At 43.6% G+C, this 21,369-nt stretch overlaps 1 protein-coding gene across 1 annotated transcript in view; it reads left to right on the top strand.

The window, feature by feature from the left end:
* Positions 1 to 21,369, top strand: part of AK9 (adenylate kinase 9) — a 150,602-nt gene that overhangs the window by 101,408 nt on the left and 27,825 nt on the right. Inside the window, exons 22-28 of the mRNA XM_062187650.1 lie at positions 5,734 to 5,817; positions 8,329 to 8,529; positions 8,895 to 9,016; positions 12,885 to 13,097; positions 15,159 to 15,419; positions 16,794 to 16,918; positions 20,304 to 20,523. Of these exons, the coding sequence (XP_062043634.1) occupies positions 5,734 to 5,817; positions 8,329 to 8,529; positions 8,895 to 9,016; positions 12,885 to 13,097; positions 15,159 to 15,419; positions 16,794 to 16,918; positions 20,304 to 20,523 (1,226 nt within the window). The remainder of the gene's footprint in view (positions 1 to 5,733; positions 5,818 to 8,328; positions 8,530 to 8,894; positions 9,017 to 12,884; positions 13,098 to 15,158; positions 15,420 to 16,793; positions 16,919 to 20,303; positions 20,524 to 21,369) is intronic.

Raw genomic sequence — 21,369 nt, 5'->3', positions numbered from 1 at the left:
AAGAAATAAGCAATAAATCCACTCAAATTTTTAAGTGAGTGCTCAACTGAAACTTCAGAGTTCCTCATCACCAAGAAATGGCTTTTCACATCAGAATCACTCAGAGTTCTTGTTTTAAAAGCTCCTTAGCTCTGAGCAAGTCCTGGTTTGGTAAGACTAGGGTAGAGTTTAGGAATCTGTTAATGAATGCCCCAGGTGATTCTTACATACACCAGCAGTTGAGGACTGCCTTAGGGAAAAAAAAAATTTTTCATGAAGATAAAAGTTTTATACGTTATCCTCTTATAGTCTGGGAAAATTCAGTATTGTGTCTGGGAAAAATCTGGCCCTGAAACATAAACTCTAGGATGACTCAGCTGTACCGTCTATCAGTGCACAGGCTGCAAAGAATCGATGTAATAAATAGATCATAGACCCCTTAAATTTCAGGAAATATCTGCTAAAGACAGTAAATACCCTTCTGACATAAGTGAAGTTATGTGTTTCAAAGTCATTCAGATACCTAGCCATGGTATCATGTTTTTTTCATGTTTTGATAAACATGAGAGTATTTCAAAAAAGTTCATGGGAAATATAAGTTTATTTTGGCACATAAGTTTATTTAAAATATAAGTTTATTTTGGCACATAAACAAATGGAAATCCATGTATATTTTTTCATAAGACACATTTTCCATGAACTTTTTGAAGACCCCTCACATAAGTCAACTTATAGAAAAGGGAGAATTCGGCTGGCGCCATGGCTCAACAGGCTAATCCTCCGCCTTGCGGCGCCGGCACACCGGGTTCTAGTCCCGGTCGGGGCACCGATCCTGTCCCGTTGCCCCTCTTCCAGGCCAGCTCTCTGCTGTGGCCAGGGAGTGCAGTGGAGGATGGCCCAAGTTCTTGGGCCCTGCACCCCATGGGAGACCAGGAGAAGCACCTGGCTCCTGCCATCGGATCAGCGCGGTGCGCCGGCCGCAGCGCGCTACCGCGGCGGCCATTAGAGGGTGAACCAACGGCAAAGGAAGACCTTGCTCTCTGTCTCTCTCTCTCACTGTCCACTCTGTCAAAAAAAAAAAAAAAAAAAAAAAAAGGGAGAATTCATACAAATGAAGATGGGATGAAATAACTGTGGTTCTGCCATTTTGATATATTTCCCTTCATTTTATTCAAAGCAGGTGTTTAATTTGTTCCAAATTGTGATCTAGTTAGATTTTATCCTGAGAGAAAGGTTCTCTCTGGGACATTTTGTTTTAAATCCTACTAAAGAGTTATTCTCATAAATAATATCTTTATATTAAATTATTTTATAAACTTTCTCCAATGTATTGAAAGGAAGCACAATTCTCCAAAGTGTTGAATGCCTACTGTGCCCAGCAGTCCTTTCCAGTGCATTATAATGAGCCATGGATTGCTGTAGCCGTGTGATGTATGTGATGCTGCTAAGTCTATTGGGATTTCTCCCAGATGCTACAGTTTCTCCATTCTTGAGATTTTTAATTTTGATTCATCTCTTAGTCATCTGGTCAACATTTTTTGAGGTCTTTTTTTTTTTTTTTTTTTTTTTTAAGCATCCAGGGTGGCCTGTTTTCTGAGCTCCTACAACTCTATTGCTTTCAAACACGAATAACAAGTCAATTGCTATTAAATTATGGTCATCACCTTTTCTTCTTAAATTTTAATGGTAACATTGGTTCATTGTCTTCTACACAAGGAGAAGTCTGATACTACCCTTATTTGTGTGAGTGTTTGTGTTTTTCCTGAAGGAATGCTCAAAGAGTCTATTTGAAAGTCAGAGGGAGAGAGAAAGTCTTTCAGCTGCTGGTTCACTCCTCATATGGCCACAATGGGCCAGGCCAAAATCAGGAGCTTCTTCTGGGTCTCCCACATGGGTGGCAGGAGCCCAAGCACCTGCACCATCTTCCACTGCATTGCCCAGGCCATTTAGCAGGGGGGCTGAGACAAAAGTGGAGCAGCCGGGATATGAACTGGTGCCCATATGGATGCCAGTGTCACAGGCAACTGCTTTTTCTGCTATGCCACCATGCTGGCCCCAGCAAAGGGTATTTTTCACTAGCATTGTTTGTTAGGTTTGTTTCTGTCTGGCGAGCAACTTTCCCTGGAATTCAGAGTTTTTTTTTTAACCTCTGTCTACGCAGGATGACTTTCTTCAGTTATCGCTTCAGATTCCTTTCTCAGCATCACTACTATTTTTCGGTTAGGTCACTTTAGTTTCTCAGGTGCATTAATCCTCTTTCCCCTGGGGTAATTCTCATCTCTGCCCTTTCGCTCTGTATGCATTGGAGACTTGTCCTCCTCCACACCACTGCTTTATTTTCTGCTCCCTATCGCTGCCTTTCTCCTAAAGCATTCATTCATTCTGCTCCAGCGTTTTGGATGCCTCGGCTCTGTTTTCCTGTTTCAGCTAGCTTGCTGATTTTTCTGCCTATAAACTGGTCTGCCTTTATGTCTGTGGTTCCTTCTCTCATGAGTCCTGTTGTCCTCTTGTGCTTTTTGTAGGCCCCCCCACGCGTCCACCAGGTAAAATGTTCTCTGTTATATATAAGAAATCGTTGTCAGAAACAAAGTCTTCATCTGAATCTTTGGGCCAGCTCTCTCTTTCCCTTCAATGTAACCTTTTCCTTAGGTTTTATTTTGTTATTGGCTTGTTCTTAAATGAAACCACGTATATTCAACTTTGGTGTTTGCCAACAGAATAAAGTATTTACCAAAAAAGTCCACATATGTACACACACATGTACACACATGTGGGTGTGTGTGCATCCACCTCTTCACTTCACCTTCTTGCCAGGCACTCTCAGGTACAGACATGGTATATCTGGTGTAAGCCAGGGCATCCACCTAGCTCAGGTTGCCTTTGGTGAGTATTTATCTCCTACGGCTCTTCTAGACTAAGGCTAGATCATCTTCATCCCCACCCACTGCTTTCTTGGATTAGGCCAGGAAAGCTAAGGCACTTTGGAATTATCTGTGTGTGCTCAGTGCTCTTCTCTTGGTCATGGTCTACAGTGTGTTTCCTACTGAAGAAACTTACAATTAAACATCCCACCACAAGGCAAGCCCCAGGTTGGTCACCTTCTGTTTCTTGTTCTGTGGAGTATCCAACATTATAGATCCTGCTGAAAGAGAACCCAAGTATTACTTCAGCAAGCTCAGAAGAAGGTTTCCACAGTGTTACAGAATGGCTGTATATATGGTGTTTGTGTGTGTGTGTGTGTGTGTTGTCTCTGTACAACTTTTGTCTCAGAACGGGAGCACACTGCAGGGGCGGGGGAGAGAAGGATAAGTGATAAATGCTTAGTCCTGCCTTCACTGAAGCCATTTAGTTGGGATCCACATGGGAAGCACGTCTTTTTTTTTTTTCCAGCAATACTCATACACATTTATGGTGTGCAGTGTGACATTCAACACGTGTCTCAGAGAAGTCGTGTGAAGCATGCCTTATATCCTCCAGGAGGATGGTTTCTGGCTGGACCACCAGCAGTGACATTAACTAGGATTCATTCCAGTTTCTCCATGCCGAGGCCCCCCGCTGGGACTGGGCAGTGTCAGCTCCCATTGCCACGTTGAGGCGCTTGGGTGGATCTTCATAGGTGTTTCAGAGAGAAATTGAAAGCAGTGTCAGGCACTGATAGTCTGTTGCCATTTTAGCAGAAGTTTGAATAATATTACACAACCATTATCAACCAGAATTGTGTGTACTGTATGTCAATTAATTATTCTGGCAAGTGTCCTTTATAATATTTAAGAATATTCTTTATCTCTGCCTTATTATATTTTTTATGCTGTATATTACCTAAAAAGAGCTGTGTTTTCGATTAGACACACAAGGGTACTTCAAAAAATTTGTGGAAATGGAATTACAAGATAAAGGCGTTTTTATTGTTATTTTAAGACTTATTTATTTATTTACTTTGAAAGTAACAGTTACAGAGAGAGAGAGACAGAGATCCTCCATTCACTGGTTCACTCCCCAAATGGCCACAACAGCCTGTGCTGGGCCACGCTGAAGCCAGGAGCCAGGAGCTTTACCCAGGTCTCCCACATGGGTGCAGGGGCCCAAGCACTTGGGCCACCTTCTGCTGCTTTTCCCAGGCCATTACCAGGGAGCTGGGTCAGAAGTGGAGTGGAACCAGCTGAAACATAACCTGGTACCCATATAGGATGCCAGTGTCACAGGCAGGAGCTTTATCTGCTATGCCACAACATTGGCCTCATTATTATTTTAATTATACATATTTATGGAGTACAGTATGATAATTCAATGCATGTATTCAATATGTGATGATAAAATCAGGTTAGTTAGCTTTTCCATGCTCATGAAATGAAAGCTCTTCAAAGAGTTCATGGAAAATGCCTATTATTAAAAAATTATGCATGGATTTCAAAAAAATTTGAATATGTATTTATTTGAAAGGCAGAGTTACAGGGGCCAGAGCTGTGGCATAGCAAGTAAAGCCACCACCTGCAGAACCAGCATCCCATATGGGCGCCAGTTCATGTCCTGGCTGCTCCACTTCCGATCCAGCTCTCTGCTATGGCCTGGGAAAGCAATAGAAGATGGCCCAAGTCCTTGGGCCCCTGCACCCACATGGGAGACCCAGAAGAAGCTCCTGGCTCCTGGCTTCAGTTCTGCTCAGCTTCAGCTGTTGCAGCCATTTGGGGAGTAAACCAGCAGATGGAAGATCTCTCTCTCTCTCTCTCTCTCTCTCTCTCTCTCTTTCTCTCTCTCTCTCTCCTTCTGCCTTTGTGTAACTCTGCCTTTCAAATAAATAAATAAACCTTAAAAAATTCTTTAAAAAAAAAAAGGCAGAGTTACATAGACAGAGACAGAGAGATCTTCCTTCCATTAGTTCATTCACCAAATGCCCACAACAGCTGGGGCTGAACCAATCTGCAGCCAGGATCCAGGAGCTCCATCTGGGTCTCCCACATGAGTAGCAGGTACCCAAGCACTTGGGCCATCATCTTCTGCCTTCTCAGGCTCATCAGCAGGGAGCTGGGTTGGAAGTGGAGCAGCAGGAACTTGAAGCAGAGTTCCGATATGGGATGCAGGTGTACAAGCAGCCACTTAACCTGCTCTGCCACAACACCTGCCCTTCAAAATGTTTTTGCACCAAGAGAAAGTTAATGTTGCAGTCCATTTTTCTATGCAACATTTGAATTACCCTCTTACTAAATACAATTTAAACTGCTATGAAATTTTCTTAGGCCGGCGCCGTGGCTCAACAGGCTAATCTTCTGCCTTGTGGCGCCGGCACACCGGGTTCTAGTCCCGGTTGGGGCGCCGGATTCTGTCCCGGTGGCCCCTCCTCCAGGCCAGCTCTCTGCTATGGCCCGGGAGTGCAGTGGAGGATGGCCCAAGTCCTTGGGCCCGCACCCACATGGGAGACCAGGAGAAGCACCTGGCTCTTGGCTTAGGATCAGCGCGATGCGCCGGCCACAGCGGCCATTGGAGGGTGAACCAACGGCAAAAGGAAGACCTTTCTCTCTGTCTCTCTCTCTCACTATCCACTCTGCCTGTCAAAAAATAAAATAAAATAAAAATAAAAATAAGAAATTTTCTTTAAACCAAACCAAAACAAATATTTCCTTCCACTTTTCCATAAAAGTTGAATTACCCTCATGCTATATACAGTTTAAGCTATGTTTTGAAATTTTCTTTGCACCAAAACTTTCATAGCACAATGTTTTAAAATCCAAATGTTAACCACAAGATTTCTTTCTTAAGTTTCCAAGCGTACTGAGGATGCTACAGTTGAAAAACAAATTCCAGAAAGATCCAAAGAGAGCCTGGAGGAATTAGGTGAAACAGGTCAGACTCTTAAAAGAAGTTCATAAAGTAACGTCAAAAGGGGGAAATGGTGATTACCCTGATTTGATCAGTACAGGTTAGATGCATGTATTAGAAGGCTGTGCTGTGTCTCTTAAATAAGTACAATTATTGTTAGCTTAAAAATTGCTTTTTAAAGTAGATAGTACCTAAAAGTGTTTTTCATGTTTTCTTTTTTAAAAACTTTTATTTAATAAATATAAATTTCAAAAGTACAACTTTTGGATTATAGCGGCTTTTCCCCCCATAATCTCCCTCCCACCTGCAACCATCCCATTTCCCATCCCATTCCTCTCAAGATTCATTTTCAATTTTCTTTATATACAGAAGATCAACTTGGTATATACTAAGTAAAGATCTCAAAAATAGTTTGCACCCACACAGATACACAAAGTATAAAGAACTGTTTGAGTAGTAGTTTTACCATTAATTATATAGTACAACACATTAAGGACAGAGATCCTACATGGGGAGCAAGTGTACAGTGACTCCCGTTGTTGATTTAACAATTGACACTCTTATTTATGATGTCAGTAATCACCCGAGGCTCTTATCATGAGCTGCCAAGGCTGTGGAAGCCTCTTGAGTTCACAAACTCTGACCTTAATCTCTCTCTTTAATCAGAAGGGAAGTAGTTCTGCTCAGCTGAGCTCTTCCCCTTCATGGCAATCAGTGCTGAGCGCTAGCCCCAGTGGGTATAATAGTCATCTGCCTGTCCCGAGGACCACACAAAGGATCTGTGCAGTCCTCAGTGTAAGCTCAGATTCCCCTGCTACGTCTCTCACCGGGTAGCCAGGGCCACCCTAGCTTGTGGCGTCTCCCACCAAGACTACTCACGTCTTAGCCGCACCGTGAGTTCTCCCACACACCCTCAGGTTTTTTTTTTCACAGTCGCAGTTCATAAGCTCCACACATTCACTAGGTCTTAGTCTCCTGTTATTGCTCCCCACCAGAGTCAGGTTTTTCTGCTTGGCTGACTGCCAGGCACAGCCCCGAGCTGGTGCAGCTGTTAGTATGTCCAAAATGGCACCTGCTCTATCGGCTCGTAAGGTGAGTGGAGAGAGAGAATCATGTCCATATCATCCCTTTTATTTTTCCTCTCCTCTAGTTAGGCGCATGTACTTTCCCCCACGGGGCTTCAAGCCTCGTTCCCTCTAGGCCCTTCTTGCTGCCACTTTTCTGCCAGTGTCTCGGCTACTGCCGTTTCATCTCACTTCTTTCCAGCGCTGGTGTGGAGACTCTGGGCAGCTGGGGTCCCGAGCCATGGGCACCCGTGCCCTCCCCAGAGAGCCACCATGTCCCTCTAATGACGGAAGAGTTTCCTCTGCCGTTTTCCCCCTAATTCTTCCCTGAGACTACACTATCTTCACTTTTATTAATGTGTCTTCTCCCGGATTATCAGTAAACTCCCTCCCTATACCGCCATCTTGGCTCCGTCCCCTTCATGTCTTCTTTAAAAAGGCCGAATCCCTTATTTTAGGCATAGTTCTTGCTTTCATTTTCTTTTTCTACATTGTATGCCAGTTGATATACATTATATCTTCTTAATTTATTCCATTAAAAGTGTATCTAGCCAGCTTATAACACTGATTTTATAGTTTTATTTTATGAATTTTAAGTTTCCCTATGAAATTCATTAATTATCCAAATAATTCGGATTTATTTAATAATAACTTATCTACAGTCAACATAAGGAAGAAAGCATAATTAAAATGTGAATTTATGGATGTGTTGTTGCTTAGGGTATTGTTCATTTCTTTCAAATATTCTCCTATTATTTATTTATTCCTTTGAAAGGCAGAGACAGACAGAACTCCTATTCACTGGTTCACTCTCCCACCTGCCCACAATGGCCAGCTGGGAGCGGGGAACCCGATCTAGGTCTCCCACATGGTGGCAGGGACCGACTACACGAGGCATCACTGCTGCTTCCCTGGGAGCACATTAGCAGCAAGCGGGAATCAAGAGAAGAGCCAGGACCCAAACCTCAGCACTCCAGGGGCCGCTGTTGTGCACGGCAGATTTAAGCCACTGCCTGCAACACAGGCATCCCAAAGAGGCACCAATTCAAGTCCCAGTTGCTCCACTTCCATCCAGCTCCCTGCTAATGGCCTGGGAAAAGCAGCAGAAGATGGCCCAAGTCCCTGGGCCCCTGCCACCGATGTGGGAGGCCCGGCTCCTGGTTTCAGCCTGGCCCACCCCTGGCCATGGTGGCCATTTGGGGAGTGAACCAGCAGATGGAAGATCTCTCTCTCTTTCTCTTTCTCTTTCTCTCCCTCTCTCTCTATTTCTCCTTCTGTCTTTGTAACTCTGCCTTTCAAATTAATTAATTAATTATTTTGATAAACAAACTAAGCACTGCAATATGGACTCTGTGTATCCCAACAAGCATCCTAACTGGTATCTTCAAATACTGTGAAGTATAAATAATTTTGGCTGTAAGACTAGAGATATGATTTTAACATCTCTTTTTATCTTTTCTTCCCTTAAAAGTTGTATTACCAGAGTTCCCAGAAGATGCGTACCCTGATGTTCCTGAAATGGAGCCATTTAAAGAGAAAATTAATTCCTACGGCTTCCTGTGGAAACAGCTGGAATCATTGTTCCATGAATCTTTCATTCAAATTTTATACTTAGACATTGCCAGCAAGACTCCAAAGGAACTCCTTCAAAAAGTAGTTGAGACTATGGAAAGTATGGGCCGTCATCCTAACATTTCTTATCATGTCATAGTATTAAAGGCATTTTGAAACTTTAAAACCTTACTTGATAGTTTGTGCAGTGAAGCATTTGGTGTATCCAAGAATATGTTGAATTTATAAATTACTAAATGATAGTGCAAAATCTGGCCAACCAGAAGAGAGAGCCGTGACGCACACACAGCATTGTCCATACTGACCAACAGTCCCATAAAGAATTGTGAAGGCCTATTTGCATTATGTATCTAAACCAAGAGATCAACAATAGTAATTAATGTTCCTAACCTTTGTCAGCTACAATATGTTAGTAACTTCTTATCCTAAAACTACTTTCTCCAATGAGTCCTCTTTTTTAAACAGAATCTTTCCAATACACTGGCTGGGAGTTAACTGTGGACGATTATGATGAAGAAGCAGAAGACTATCAGGCCGAAGCCGAAGTTGAAGAGGAGCTGGAGGAGGAGGAAGAGGAGGAGGAAGAGGCAGGATTCTTTTATTACTACTCGTTCTCCTTTGGCAAGTCATTGCAAATGAACGGCTCGGGGGTGGCAGCTGTCACGTTTGGACAAACATTTCCATCTCAGAAATCAGCATTTTCACGCACACTCTGCCCCCTACTCCAGCTCCATCTGACCCCCTGAAATGCCAGGCTACTTAGACAGTATGAAAACATATGCCCATGAAACAAATAATTTTCCTTGGAAAAAACATGAAAGTATTTTAAAACGTTCATGGGAAAAAATGGAATTAAAAAATAAATTTATTTTGGTGCCAAGAATTTTGAAATACATGCATGATTTTTCCATAGTATGCATTTCCATGAACTTTTTGGAGGACCCCTCGCCGTGTGTTGCAGGGTTTATGGTCTGCTCCATCCAGCTGATCTTTTGGTGTGCAGTTCTCCCTCCTTTCCTTCCTTTCCCTCTCTTTCTCTCTTTTTGTGAGTTTTGATCAGATCTGTTGCTGAAGTGCTTTAGGTGACTACATTAACTTAAGATCACACATAAAACTTTTGTGGTAAAGCAGAAGTAGAAATTTAGAGTTGCCAGATAAAATATATAGCACCCAGTTAATTTTGGATTTAAAACAAATGAATAACTGAAAGTTATTTTTTTATCTGAAATTCAAACATAACTGGAGAATCTGTGTTTTTGTTTGCTAAGTCTGGCAATTTTATGTGCATTTATTGAAAAACGAGGAAGATTGGGAAAGAATAAGAATACAACTCAAGAACATGGATAAAAGTGCAACTAAACAAGCCAAAGAAAGTGGGTAAGAGAAGGCTGGCATTGTGGAACAGAGGAAGCCGCCACCTGTGACACCTGAATCCCATACCAGACATTGATTCAGGTCCTGGCTGCTCCACTTCTGATCCAGCTCCCTGCTAATGCCCTGAGAAAGCAGCAGAGGATGGCCCAAGTACCTGGGCCCCTGCACCCATGCAGGAGACCCAGGTGGAGTTCCTAGCTTCTCAGCTTCAACCTGGCCCAGCCCTAGCTATTGGAGTCATTAGGGGAGTGAACCAGCAGATGGAAGATCTCTCTCTCCCTCTCTCTCGGTAACTCTGCCTTTCAAATAAATAAAATAAGTCCTTTTAAAAAAAATAGATGAAGGCAAAAATAACAAAGTAGGAAAACAAGATAAAATAAGAAGAGTAGACGTAATTTTACAAAATGTTGATTTACTGACAGGAGCAATGAAATAGATAAACTTCTGACAAGCTGAGTCAGGTAAAAAAGCAGCAATAAGTAATATTATATGAATATAATCAGATTTCAAAGAGGATTCTTTTAAATTATAAGGCAAGTCAAGATAGAAAGGATTTTACTCCCAAAACAATTTACCAAAATTTGCTCAAGAAAAATAGAAGTACCCCAAGAAAAAATAAAGGGGGAATTTAAAGTGGATTGATCATTTATAATTATCAATATAATTATAATTGATCATTGATTATTCCTATGTATAAACCCTTCCACATCATAGAAGAAAATCAATGCTTCCCAGCTTATTTTGAAGCTAGAATACTCTGACATAAAAATTGAGCAAAAATGGGACAAGGTACAGAATAGTCTTATTTTTGTAACTTTACAGAGAGTTGTTCATTATTTCTTATTTTATGAAAAGTATCTTATAGAATAATTATGTAATATATCCCATTTGTATGTTTACAATACTGTATTTTGTGCTAATTTATGTCTGTTTGAAAGTATATAGGTAGGGGCTGGCGCCATGGCACAGTGGGTTAATCCTCCACATGCAACACCAGCATCCCATATGGGCGCTGGTTCTAGTCCCTGCTGCTCCTTCCAATCCAGCTCTCTGCTATGGCCTGGGAAAGCAGTAGAGGATGGCCCAAGTGCCTGAGCCCCTGAACCTCCATGGGAGACGGGAAGAAGCACCTGGCTCCTGGCTTCAGATCGGCACAGCTCCGGCCGTTGCGGCCATTTGGGGAGTGAACCAACTTCAGAAGGAAGATCTTTCTCTCTGTCTCTCCCTCTCACTGTCTGTAACTCTGCCTCTCAAATAAATAAATAAAATCGTTTTTAAAAAGAAAAATATATATATTAGTAGAATTACTTGGAAAACAGGGCCTGGAAGGAAACTTATAAAACTGTTATCTATGTTGGGGGTCAGCACCGTGGCTCACTTGGTTAATCCTCCACCTGCGGCCCCGGCATCCCATATGGTGCCGGGTTCTAGTCCCAGCTGCTCCTCTTCCAATACAGCTCTCTGCTGTGGCCTGGGAGGGCAGTGGAGGATGGCCCAAGTGTTTGGGCCCTGCACCCCGTGGGAGACCAGGAGGAAGCACCTGGCTCCTGGCTTAGGATCAGTCCACTCTGGCCACTGCGGCCATTAGGGGAGTGAAGCAACAGTAGGAAGATCTTTCTCTCTGTCTCTCTCTCTCACTGTCTAACTCTGTCAAATAAATAAAAATTTAAAAATTTAAAAAAAACGGTTAGCTATGTTGACATAATATTGGAAGGACAAAGTTGAGATATTTTCACTCTTACACAATGTCACATTTTTAATATTTTCTAGTAACATTTTGTAACATAAAAAACTTTTTAAAAATACTCTCATTGCTTTAAATAAGTTGCAAAAATCCTTAAAATATTCACACAGATTTTCTTTATCACAGATAAAAATGAACTAAATAAAACATTTTTAAATAATTATTTGATCTTATAGCCACTTTTAGGAAACGAAGCAAACTTTGAGGCATTTATTACACAAAGAGTAGGAAGTTGGACCCTGACTCAGCATTTACTTCTTAGAATAATTTTATTTTACAAACTGACCTCCTGGGGGGTTTCAGTACACCTATGTCTATAGACATTGGGGACACTTTAATTCAAAGCACTGCTCTATGTGTTGGAATATTGCACAGTATCCACACCGATGTAAAAGGATTACATGTTAATACAAAATCTTTAATAAGTGATTTTTTTTTTTGACAGGCAGAGTGGACAGTGAGAGAGAGAGAGACAGAGAGAAAGGTCTTCCTTTTTGCCGTTGGTTCACCCTCCAATGGCCCCCGCGGTAGGCGCGCTGCAGCCGGCGCACCGCACTGATCCGATGGCAGGAGCCAGGTGCTTCTCCTGGTCTCCCATGGGGTGCAGGGCCCAAGCACTTGGGCCATCCTCCACTGCACTCCCTGGCCACAGCAGAGAGCTGGCCTGGAAGAGGGGCAACCGGGACAGGATCGGTGCCCTGACCGGGACTAGAACCTGCTGTGCCGGCGCCGCAAGGCGGAGGATTAGCCTAGTGAGCCGCGGCGCCGGCCTAATAAGTGATTTTTTAAAGTAAAGAAAAACTGAGGGCCAGCACCGCGGCTTAACAGGCTAATCCTCCGCCTTGTGGCGCTGGCACACCGGGTTCTAGTTCCAGTTGGGGTGCCGGATTCTGTCATGGTTGCTCCTCTTCCAGGCCAGCTCTCTGCTATGGCCCAGGAGTGCAGTGGAGGATGGCCCAAGTCCTTGGGCCCTGCACCCACATGGGAGACCAGGAGAAGCACCTGGCTCCTGGCTTCGGATCAGCACAATGCACTGGCCGCAGTGGCCATTGGAGGGTGAACCAATGGCAAAAAGGAAGAAGACCTTTCTATCTGTCTCTCTCTCTCACTATCCACTCTGCCTGTCAAAAAGAAAAAAATGAATAACTGAGGATGTGAATATAAAGATATAAGAAATTGATATTTTAATTAAATTAGTATAAAGACTGACCTTTTGCATATTACGTTGTATTGTCATAGATTAAATATTACTCAAGATGAATGTTTTTAATTCCCCTGTGGTGTTATATCAAAATACTTTTTGATGATATTCTCCACATTTTGAATGCTATTTCTAGAATGAAGACAGAATTAAAGAGAAGAGGAGGCATTTGGGCGATACAAAGCACTTTTGTCCAGTGGTTCTCAAAGAAAACTTCATCCTACACCCAGGCAACGTAGAAGAAGCAGTGAAATACCGAGACAAGATCTACTACTTCTCAAGTGCAGAGGCTAAAGACAAGTTCCTGGAGCGCCCCGAGGACTACGTGGCTCATGAGGAACCACTGAAGGTGAAACCACTGTCCCACCCTAACGATTGCCCCTGAGTGCGTTCAGAGGAATTGCCGGGGCTGGTGTCACGGCGCCAGCATCCCCCAGGAGCCCCAGCTGCTCCACCTCGGATCCAGCTCCCTGCTGATGCACCTGGGAAAGCGGCAAAAGTCGGCCCAAGTGCTTGGACCCCTGCCACCGTGTGGGAGACCTGGATAGAGTTCCTGGCTCCTGGCTTCAGCCTGGTCGGGCATCTGGGGAGTGAACCAGGGAATGCTCCATTTCTCTCTTTCTCTCTCTCTCTCTCTCCTAACTCTTTCAAATAAACAAAAAATAATATTTTTATTGTTACCAACCTCCATCATTTTGTTCATGAATGATAAAGCCTCAGTTGGATATAGCGACATAGTGAAAAGCTGTCTGGGTTCAAAGAACAACCTTTTGGAATATAACATAAAATAATTCCTACTTTGATTTCTGCAGTAAAGGGTTGGGTCAAACCAGCACTTAATATCGGTCTTTTTTAGCGGAAGTAAGAAGACATGGCCGAATTTGTTACTTCCTGTAGTAAGGGCCAGCTACCTTAGTTCCCCCCAAAAGAAGAGCCAGCTAACAACCATAAGGGCTGGGGGAAGTGTGGGACTCAGGGGCGGTAGGCTCTAAGAGACACAAGTGGGTTGGCATCCACTAAAGAACCGCAGCCTACTCAGCTGAGACTGCTGCTGACCAAGTTCACGGCCAGAGGCGGTTTTCAGGGTAAGTCCACCCCTGATTGGTTGATTTTCGAGGGTAAGGGCTGACACTGATTGGTTGGATTACAAAAAAAAAAGTTGCCTGAGGTGAGTTGTCTCTGATGAATTGAACCAGTTGACAACTGTGGGTACTGTTACATAGCTATAGAGTACTCTGTTGCTTCCTACATTTGTGGGAACAGTTTCTAATTCTTGTTCATCAGCCTTAGAACCATTCTCTATCTTCTCTTTAAGAAAGTTCATTAAAGCCAGACACAAAAGCAGATACAACTATGTGAAGTACCTAAAGTAGGAAAATTCATGAAATAGAAAATGGAGTGGTGGTTATCAGGGGCCAAACGGAGGAAGAATAGGAGATTTTTTTTTTTTTTAAGATTTTACCTATTTATTTGAAAGTCAGAATTAAAGAAAGAGAGACAGAGGTCTTCCATCCACTGGTTCATTCTCCAGATGGCCGCATCAACCAAGATTTAACCAGGCTGAAGCCAGGAGCTTATTCCAGGTCTCCCACATGGACAGCAGGGGCCCAAACATTTGGGCCGTCTTCCATTGCTTTTCCCAGGCCATTAGCAGGGAGCTGGATCAGAAGTGCAGCAGCTGGAATGGAATTGGCACCGGTATGGCAAAGGTTTCAACAGCTCCACCACAACGCTGCCCCTGGAGTTGTTGTTTAACAATGAGTGCAGGTTAAGTCCCAGTCTAGGCTGATGAGAAAGTTCTGGGGCTGGATAATGGTGATGGGTATACGACATTCTGAATATATTTAATACCATTGGATCATACACTTAAATTAAAAATGGTCTTAATGGTAAATTTTATGCTGTGTCTGTCTTGCCAGAAGTTTCCAAATGGCATTTTATTCATTTCTGGAAATAAAACATGCCCCATTTCTGCATCCAGGGGTGCTCCCTGCGGTGTGGGAGTCTGCCTTCAGGCGTGCTGGCCCCCAGCTACAGGAAGGCAGAATGGCAGGCCGTGACTCTGGAGTTCCCGTCTGGCGGAGGGGCGCTTTAAACCCCGCCAGGAAAGTGACTTCCCATTCTTTTCCCTATGGACCACAGCTAATTTTAAAAGAACTAATGGAATGAGATGTCAGCGGCTGGCCGCCCGACAGATCCAGCTGCCCTGGGTGGGTTGCACCCTGAGGACCACCGCCAATGCAGTGGCGCCGACCCCTGTTCATACCTCCCTGAGCTGGCCCAGGGCTCCTCGCTCCCAGCCTTAGGGAGAGCAGCGAAAAAGCCGGAGGTGTTCTAACCACTGCACCCCTGTCTCCCGCCCTCTCCCCCCACCCACCCCCGGCCTCCGCACCCCACCGCACCCTGGCAGGCCCCTCCGTTGAGAATCTGCCTCCTGGGCCCCCGAGGCGCCGGCAAGACTGTGTGTGGCAGGCAGGCGGCAGAGAAATTCGGCCTCTTCCACATCCAGTTTGACGAAGTTCTTCAAGAGAAACTGCTGCTCAAAATCGAAAAAAGAGTGGGACCTGAATTTGAGGAAGATTTGGAGGAGGAGCAGGCTGCAAAACAGGAGCTGGAGGAGCTGGCGATGCAGGCCAATGTCACCCTCGAGGAAGAAAAAACAAAGCAGCAGGTGATGGGGGGGAGGGGGGGGGCGTCCCTCTGAACTCCAGTAAGAAGAGGAAGCCCATAAAAGCCATCAAGTGAGGCGTTCTCCCCAGGTGTTAAATACAGCGCTCCCTGCTCCTACAGCATCCAAAGCACCGAGTTGTACCGACTCCAGTAAAAATCGGGAGTGTTCCCCGGCAACACTGTCGCACAGCAGTCACGTGGGAGTCCCGTTATTCCATATCTGACCTGGACTCTCAAGTCTCTCCATTATTTTGTTCTCTGTTTGCCATCAAAGAGCATAAAATCTGTCCTAATGCCAGTGAGGATCTCAAAAGATTAATTTCTAAGTATGCCTCATGAGAAAGTTTGTTTGTATCTCTTAGACGGTTTCGGTCTTGAGTTGTAAAAATAATAACAATAAGTTCTTAATCCTAATTTGCTTTGAACCATTTCTGATGAGGCAAAGCCATCTGATTCTCAATGACCCCGAGTCGGTGGCCCCAAGTAGTTAAGCCTGATGAAGGTAGGAGCCCGGCTGAACAGAGTCACGCGGTGTCCCAGTAGGCAATGCGGCACCCCTGCAGACATACTCTGTAATGGTTTCCCATCCACGCTGGGTAGAGTCAGGGAGAAACGGACACTCTACCAGCTTACAAAGCACACGTGAATCCGGACTTCTAACTTGAGCGGGTCTGGATCTCCTAAGGCAACAAAATACTTGCTGCTTCTTGTTGCCGTTTGGTTTTCTTTGGCTGTTTTGTGAACTCTTTGGCTTCTCAGGAGGCCTGTGGTAGGATTTTATTTGCAGATAATGAAATCCTACTTCCTGGTAAGCAGCATTTCTCATACCTTACTCATTTTCAGACTTTTAAACAAAAAAAGCACTCACCTAAAATAGTTTCGTTCTAGAAGGAACTGTTACGTTTTAGTGTCCATCCAAGGTCACCTGGCTTGGTTAGGAGAATGTTTTCTATGTTATTACAATGCAGCAGCCCCAGGGAGACTGTACTTCAGATGTCTGTCCGCATTGACCCATTTCCGGATCAGGCTGTAGGTTGGGGGATAGTTGTAGAATTGTAGGATAGACGGCAAAAGTCAGTTAAGCCTTGAGACAAATTGACAAGGTGTTAGCAAAAAGCAATGAGACACAATATGACCGTGAGGCCATGTGTGAGAATGCATTGTGCTATCACTAGTACCTTCTCTTAGCTATAGTAGATATTATTCACTGTTTATAACCATGTTAGGTAATGGCCTAAAGAAAAGAATTCACACATTTTTAAATGTTTACAAGTCACAGCATTAGAGAATGACCTCAGAGACAAGTAGGTCTCATCCTAACCACCATGCAATATGGAATCATTTGATAATATAGAGTTTTGATTTTTGTTTGCAGCCTCCCGACATACACCTTACAGAAGAAGAAGAAGCAATCAAAACGAGCCTAATGGAAAACGAGCCGTTGCCTTCTGAAATTCTTGAAGCAATTCTTTCCGAATGGTGGTTTAAGGAACCCATACGGTATCTTACTTTAGACAGGATTATATACATAGTGCCTTTTTCTGCTTTATTCTTAAAGGCAAAAATATTGTTCAAGTTTAACAATTTTCCCTTTACCTTCATGTAAATTAGCGATTCTCCCTTGAGCTACACATTAAAAACATCTGTGGAGTTTTTAAAAAACCTTGAGGTCAGCGTCTCACCCCACAACAACTGGATCAGAAGCTCTTGGGGGAGTAGTAGTGGGCTTTTGGCCTAGCTGTTAAGATGCCAGTGTACCTGGGTTCGATTCCAGGCTCCGGCTGCTGACTCCCACTTGCCACCAGTGCGCACCCTGGGAGACAGCAGTGATGGCTCGAGCAGCTGAGTTCCCACCGCCCACTTGGGAGACCTGGACTGGGTTCCTGCTTCCCTGGCTCCAGCCCAGCCCCAGCTGTTAGAGAAGTCAGCTGCTGGGAGCTCTGGTGCTTGTTCTCTCTCTTTCTCTCTCTCCCTCCCTCTCTCCCCCCTCCCTCCCTCCCTCCCTCTCTCCTTCCCTTCCTCCCTCTTCCCAACTCCCTCTTCTTCTCAAGTCAAAAAAAAAAAAAAAAAAAAAAAGACTCTAGGAATAGGAGACTGGGCCCCAGTGTTGGTATTTCAGTGCTCCCCAGTGATTCTAATACACAGTCGTGCTGGAGAACCCAAGTTCTAAACCCATTACCCCAGTCGAGCGCTGGACTCTTTCCCCCTGCAGCCACTTAACAATTACAGTTAAGATTACTCCCCAGGCCGGCTCCGTGGCTCACTAGGCTAATCCTCCGCCTTCACTGGCACTCTGGGTTCTAGTCCCGGTCGGGGCGCCGGATTCTGTCCTGGTTGCTCCTCTTCTAGTCCAGCTCTCTGCTGTGGCCCGGGAAGGCAGTGGAGGATGGCCCGAGTGCTTGGGCCCTGCACCTGCATGGGAGACCAGGAGGAAGCACCCAGCTCCTGGCTTCGGATCGGCGCAGCGTGCCGGCCACGGCAGCCATTAGGGGAGTAAACCAACAGAAGGAAGACCTTTCTCTCTGTCTCTCTCACTGTCTATAACTCTACCTGTCAAAAAAAAAAAAAAAAACCTACACCCCAGCCCAACCAGGGCAAATCTCCAGGTCACCCAGAGTTTACACGTCACTTCAGTTGCCTAACCAGAGTCTCTTACCTCAATATTCACCAGACCAAAGTGAAATGGTATTTACAATACTGATTTTAGTACACACATATATGGAATTTACTGGGTGCACAAGAGGAAACTGAACCGTAGAGAAGTTAGATAACCGGCCACTCCCGGGGCCGTCTTAGGGTTCTGGACACACTCTCTCACCTAGTCCATGACTGAAGCAGCTGAGTGGGATTCATTATTAGTCATCAACTTCTTTTATTTTAATTTCTTGTTTCCTAAATGAAATCAATAATTGTCAGAAACTCAGGTGACCTGCAGCTATAGAACCATGAGTGTTGTTCAGTAATTTAGTGAGATATGTATTTATTTACTGAAACATGTATCTAGATAGATACCTGTAAGTATTTATGTAGATAAATACGGATAGGGATCAAAGAAGTTGAAGTCGAAGTTAAAAATTGAAGCTGCTAAAGCCTATATAAAATAGCTGAATATTACGCAACCATTAAAATGTATTATAATGAAGAATTTATAATAGCATGAAAATGTTATTATATAATGTTGGATTCAAAAAGAAGCTGCAGGGGCAGGGTTGTGGAGTAGCAGGTAAAGCCACAGCCTGTGAAGCTGGCATCCCGTATGGGGGCTGGTTCTGGTCCTGGCTGCCCTACTTCCAATCCAGCTCCCTGCTAATGCGCTTGGGAAAGCAGCAGAAGATGGCCCAACTGCTCGGGCCTCTGCACCCACGTGGGAGACATGGATGAGGCTCCTGCTTCCTGGCTTCGGCCTGGCTCAGCCCTGCCCCATGTGGCCATTTGGGGAGTGAACCAGCAGATGGAAGATCTCTCTCTCTCTCTCTCTCTCTCTTCCTCTCTCTCTAGATTTCTGACCTTCAAAATAACTAAAGCTTTAAAAAAAAGAAAAAGAAGAAGAAACTGCAGATGATTTGAGTACTGATTATAGCTAGCTAGGAGTTAGTTCTGATGTTCTGTCATGCGGTAGGGTAACTATAGATAAAGATAGTGGGCTGTTAATTTTTCCAACCTAAAAGCTGGAAGAATGGATTTGAATCTTTTCACTTAAAAAATTATAAATGAGGAAATAAATATATGTGTACCACGATTGGACATTATGCAAAGTAGACGAGTTTTGAAACATTACATGATAATGTCATAAATATGTACAATGTTTAATAATTTTAACTAGCTTTTTAGTTATTTCTTAAAAGTTGCAAACTATTTATAATATGATAAAGCGATGGATACAAGAAGAATAAACTAGAAATAAATAAAACAAATGCTGGTGATCTCTGGGTATGAGATTATGGATAATTTTACCTTTTCATTGCTTTCCTCTACTTTTGTATTTTTCTATAGTGAGATTTATTGTTTTTATGATCAGAGAAAAAAACACAAATTTTAAGAAGGCTATTGCATCAGTCCTAGAGAAAGGTGGTAAGAGCTAAACTAAGGGATAGTGACAGAAAGAGAAGCGTGGGTGCGGAGGAAGGCGTGTAGGGAGGCAGCGTCCCAGTGTCTCGGGTTTGGCACTGCAGCGCTAGCGAGTTTGAAGGAAGAGCAGTTGGAGGGGGTAACAGTGTGTGTGTGATTTTTGATAGTACAATGCATCCTTCATTCCTGAAGGGCATTCAGTGGGGAAAATAAGCAGATTTTGGAAATTCTAAATGAAAACTCTGAAGAGAGGTTGGGTGTAGAGGTAAAGACTTGCAAGTCATCCAGAAAAGCCACGGTGGAGACAGGAGGAATGACTGTCCTCCTGTGTCTATTAGGATGTCCTTACTCGGAAGAGAACTCAAAATGTTTATGGAAATGCAATGAAAAGCTATCGCTTCTTGGCCTTTTGGCTAAGATCAAGTGTGTGAAGATATGTTTGCTGCCAAATATTGTTGAAATCCAGACATGGTTTCTTCAGGATACACATTTTCCATGAACCTTTTGAAGAATAAAACCATCTCACTTGGTGACATTTTTGCAACAAAAGAAGTTAACCTTTTAATTCCATTTTCCATGAACTTTTTGAAGTACACTTGTATTATAATATAGATGTAAAATATTATACATTTAATACAATTTGGTATATTTGAGAGGAGAAATACCTTGTATACTATTGGAAAATTGAAGATACCACAGTAAACTTTTGAAATTTTTCATTATACATCATTGAGATTCATCAACTTTTACATTCTTAGAGCCATTTATAATGAGATATTTTAAATAAAATAAAGTAAATAATGAAATGTCCACCTAGTTCTACAGGCTTCATACTTGACGGTTTCCCACGCTATATAGAAGAGGCCCAGTTTCTTGGGGAACATGGATTTTTCCCAGATGCTGCGGTTTTTATACAAGTGGATGATCAAGATATTTCTGATCGCCTCCTTCCTTCCCAAATTAAAAAGTGGAAACTGAAACAACAGAAGAAATTCGAAAGGAAAAAACTCATCAAGGACATGAAGGCAAAAATCAGGGTGTGTATCCAGTACAAACGAATGGAAACAAACCTGCTGGGCGTGCAGTTAGATTGTAAAGTGGGCTTCTCAAAAATGTAACTTTCCGGTTATGATGCCACAGTAAGCTTGACAACATCGCCATCCAATACGAAGACTGTTTATAATGAGAGTTAAGAATGACTTGAGACTTTTGTGATGATGTACACATCCATGCTTGCCTCTCCCAGGCAAAGACAACACAGCGGCAGGACCCCCGCTTCCCTGTGTGAGACACAGGAGCAGAGGGGCAGAGCACTGCCTACGCCACAGGCTCCGAGAACCTCAGGGGCCTGCAGCAGGAGGGCAGCAGGTTTCAGGAGCCATAGCCTTGTGTACCTGTTCCTTCTCTTCCCCGCCCCCCACCCCCGTGGCTCCACCCCTGTGCCCTCGAGGCCATCCCTGCAGCAGGTTCCAGGCTAATTTCCCTAAGAATCTATTTGACCAAGGCACCCCAGTAAGGTCTGAGCTCCCCATCCTGTTCCTAACTGTATTTCTTGGTGGAAACAAATACACACCTTATCTGCAGCAACCGGCATGCCATACGCCTTTCCATGTCCTAACCTGGAGTTTCATAAGCTAGCCTCATGCCCGCTGTGTGACATAGGAGTTAAGTCCTTTGACTTTCTCCTAACTCACCTGTAGAGTGAGATTATACCTGCCTTGCAAATATTTCTCAACATAAAACTATATATATATATATATATAGACACACACACACACATATATATATACATATATAAATTATAGAGCACAGTGCTGGCAGATGTACAATAATTAAACTTGTAGGCTCAGAATGTGTGCTTTTTGAGTATTGAGTATTTAAAG

This window comes from Lepus europaeus, chromosome 3, assembly GCF_033115175.1.
Source record: "Lepus europaeus isolate LE1 chromosome 3, mLepTim1.pri, whole genome shotgun sequence".
In the NCBI taxonomy this organism is placed as follows: domain Eukaryota; kingdom Metazoa; phylum Chordata; class Mammalia; order Lagomorpha; family Leporidae; genus Lepus; species Lepus europaeus.
Note: the sequence above shows the minus strand (reverse complement) of the source record. Positions and strands in the feature narration are given on the sequence as shown.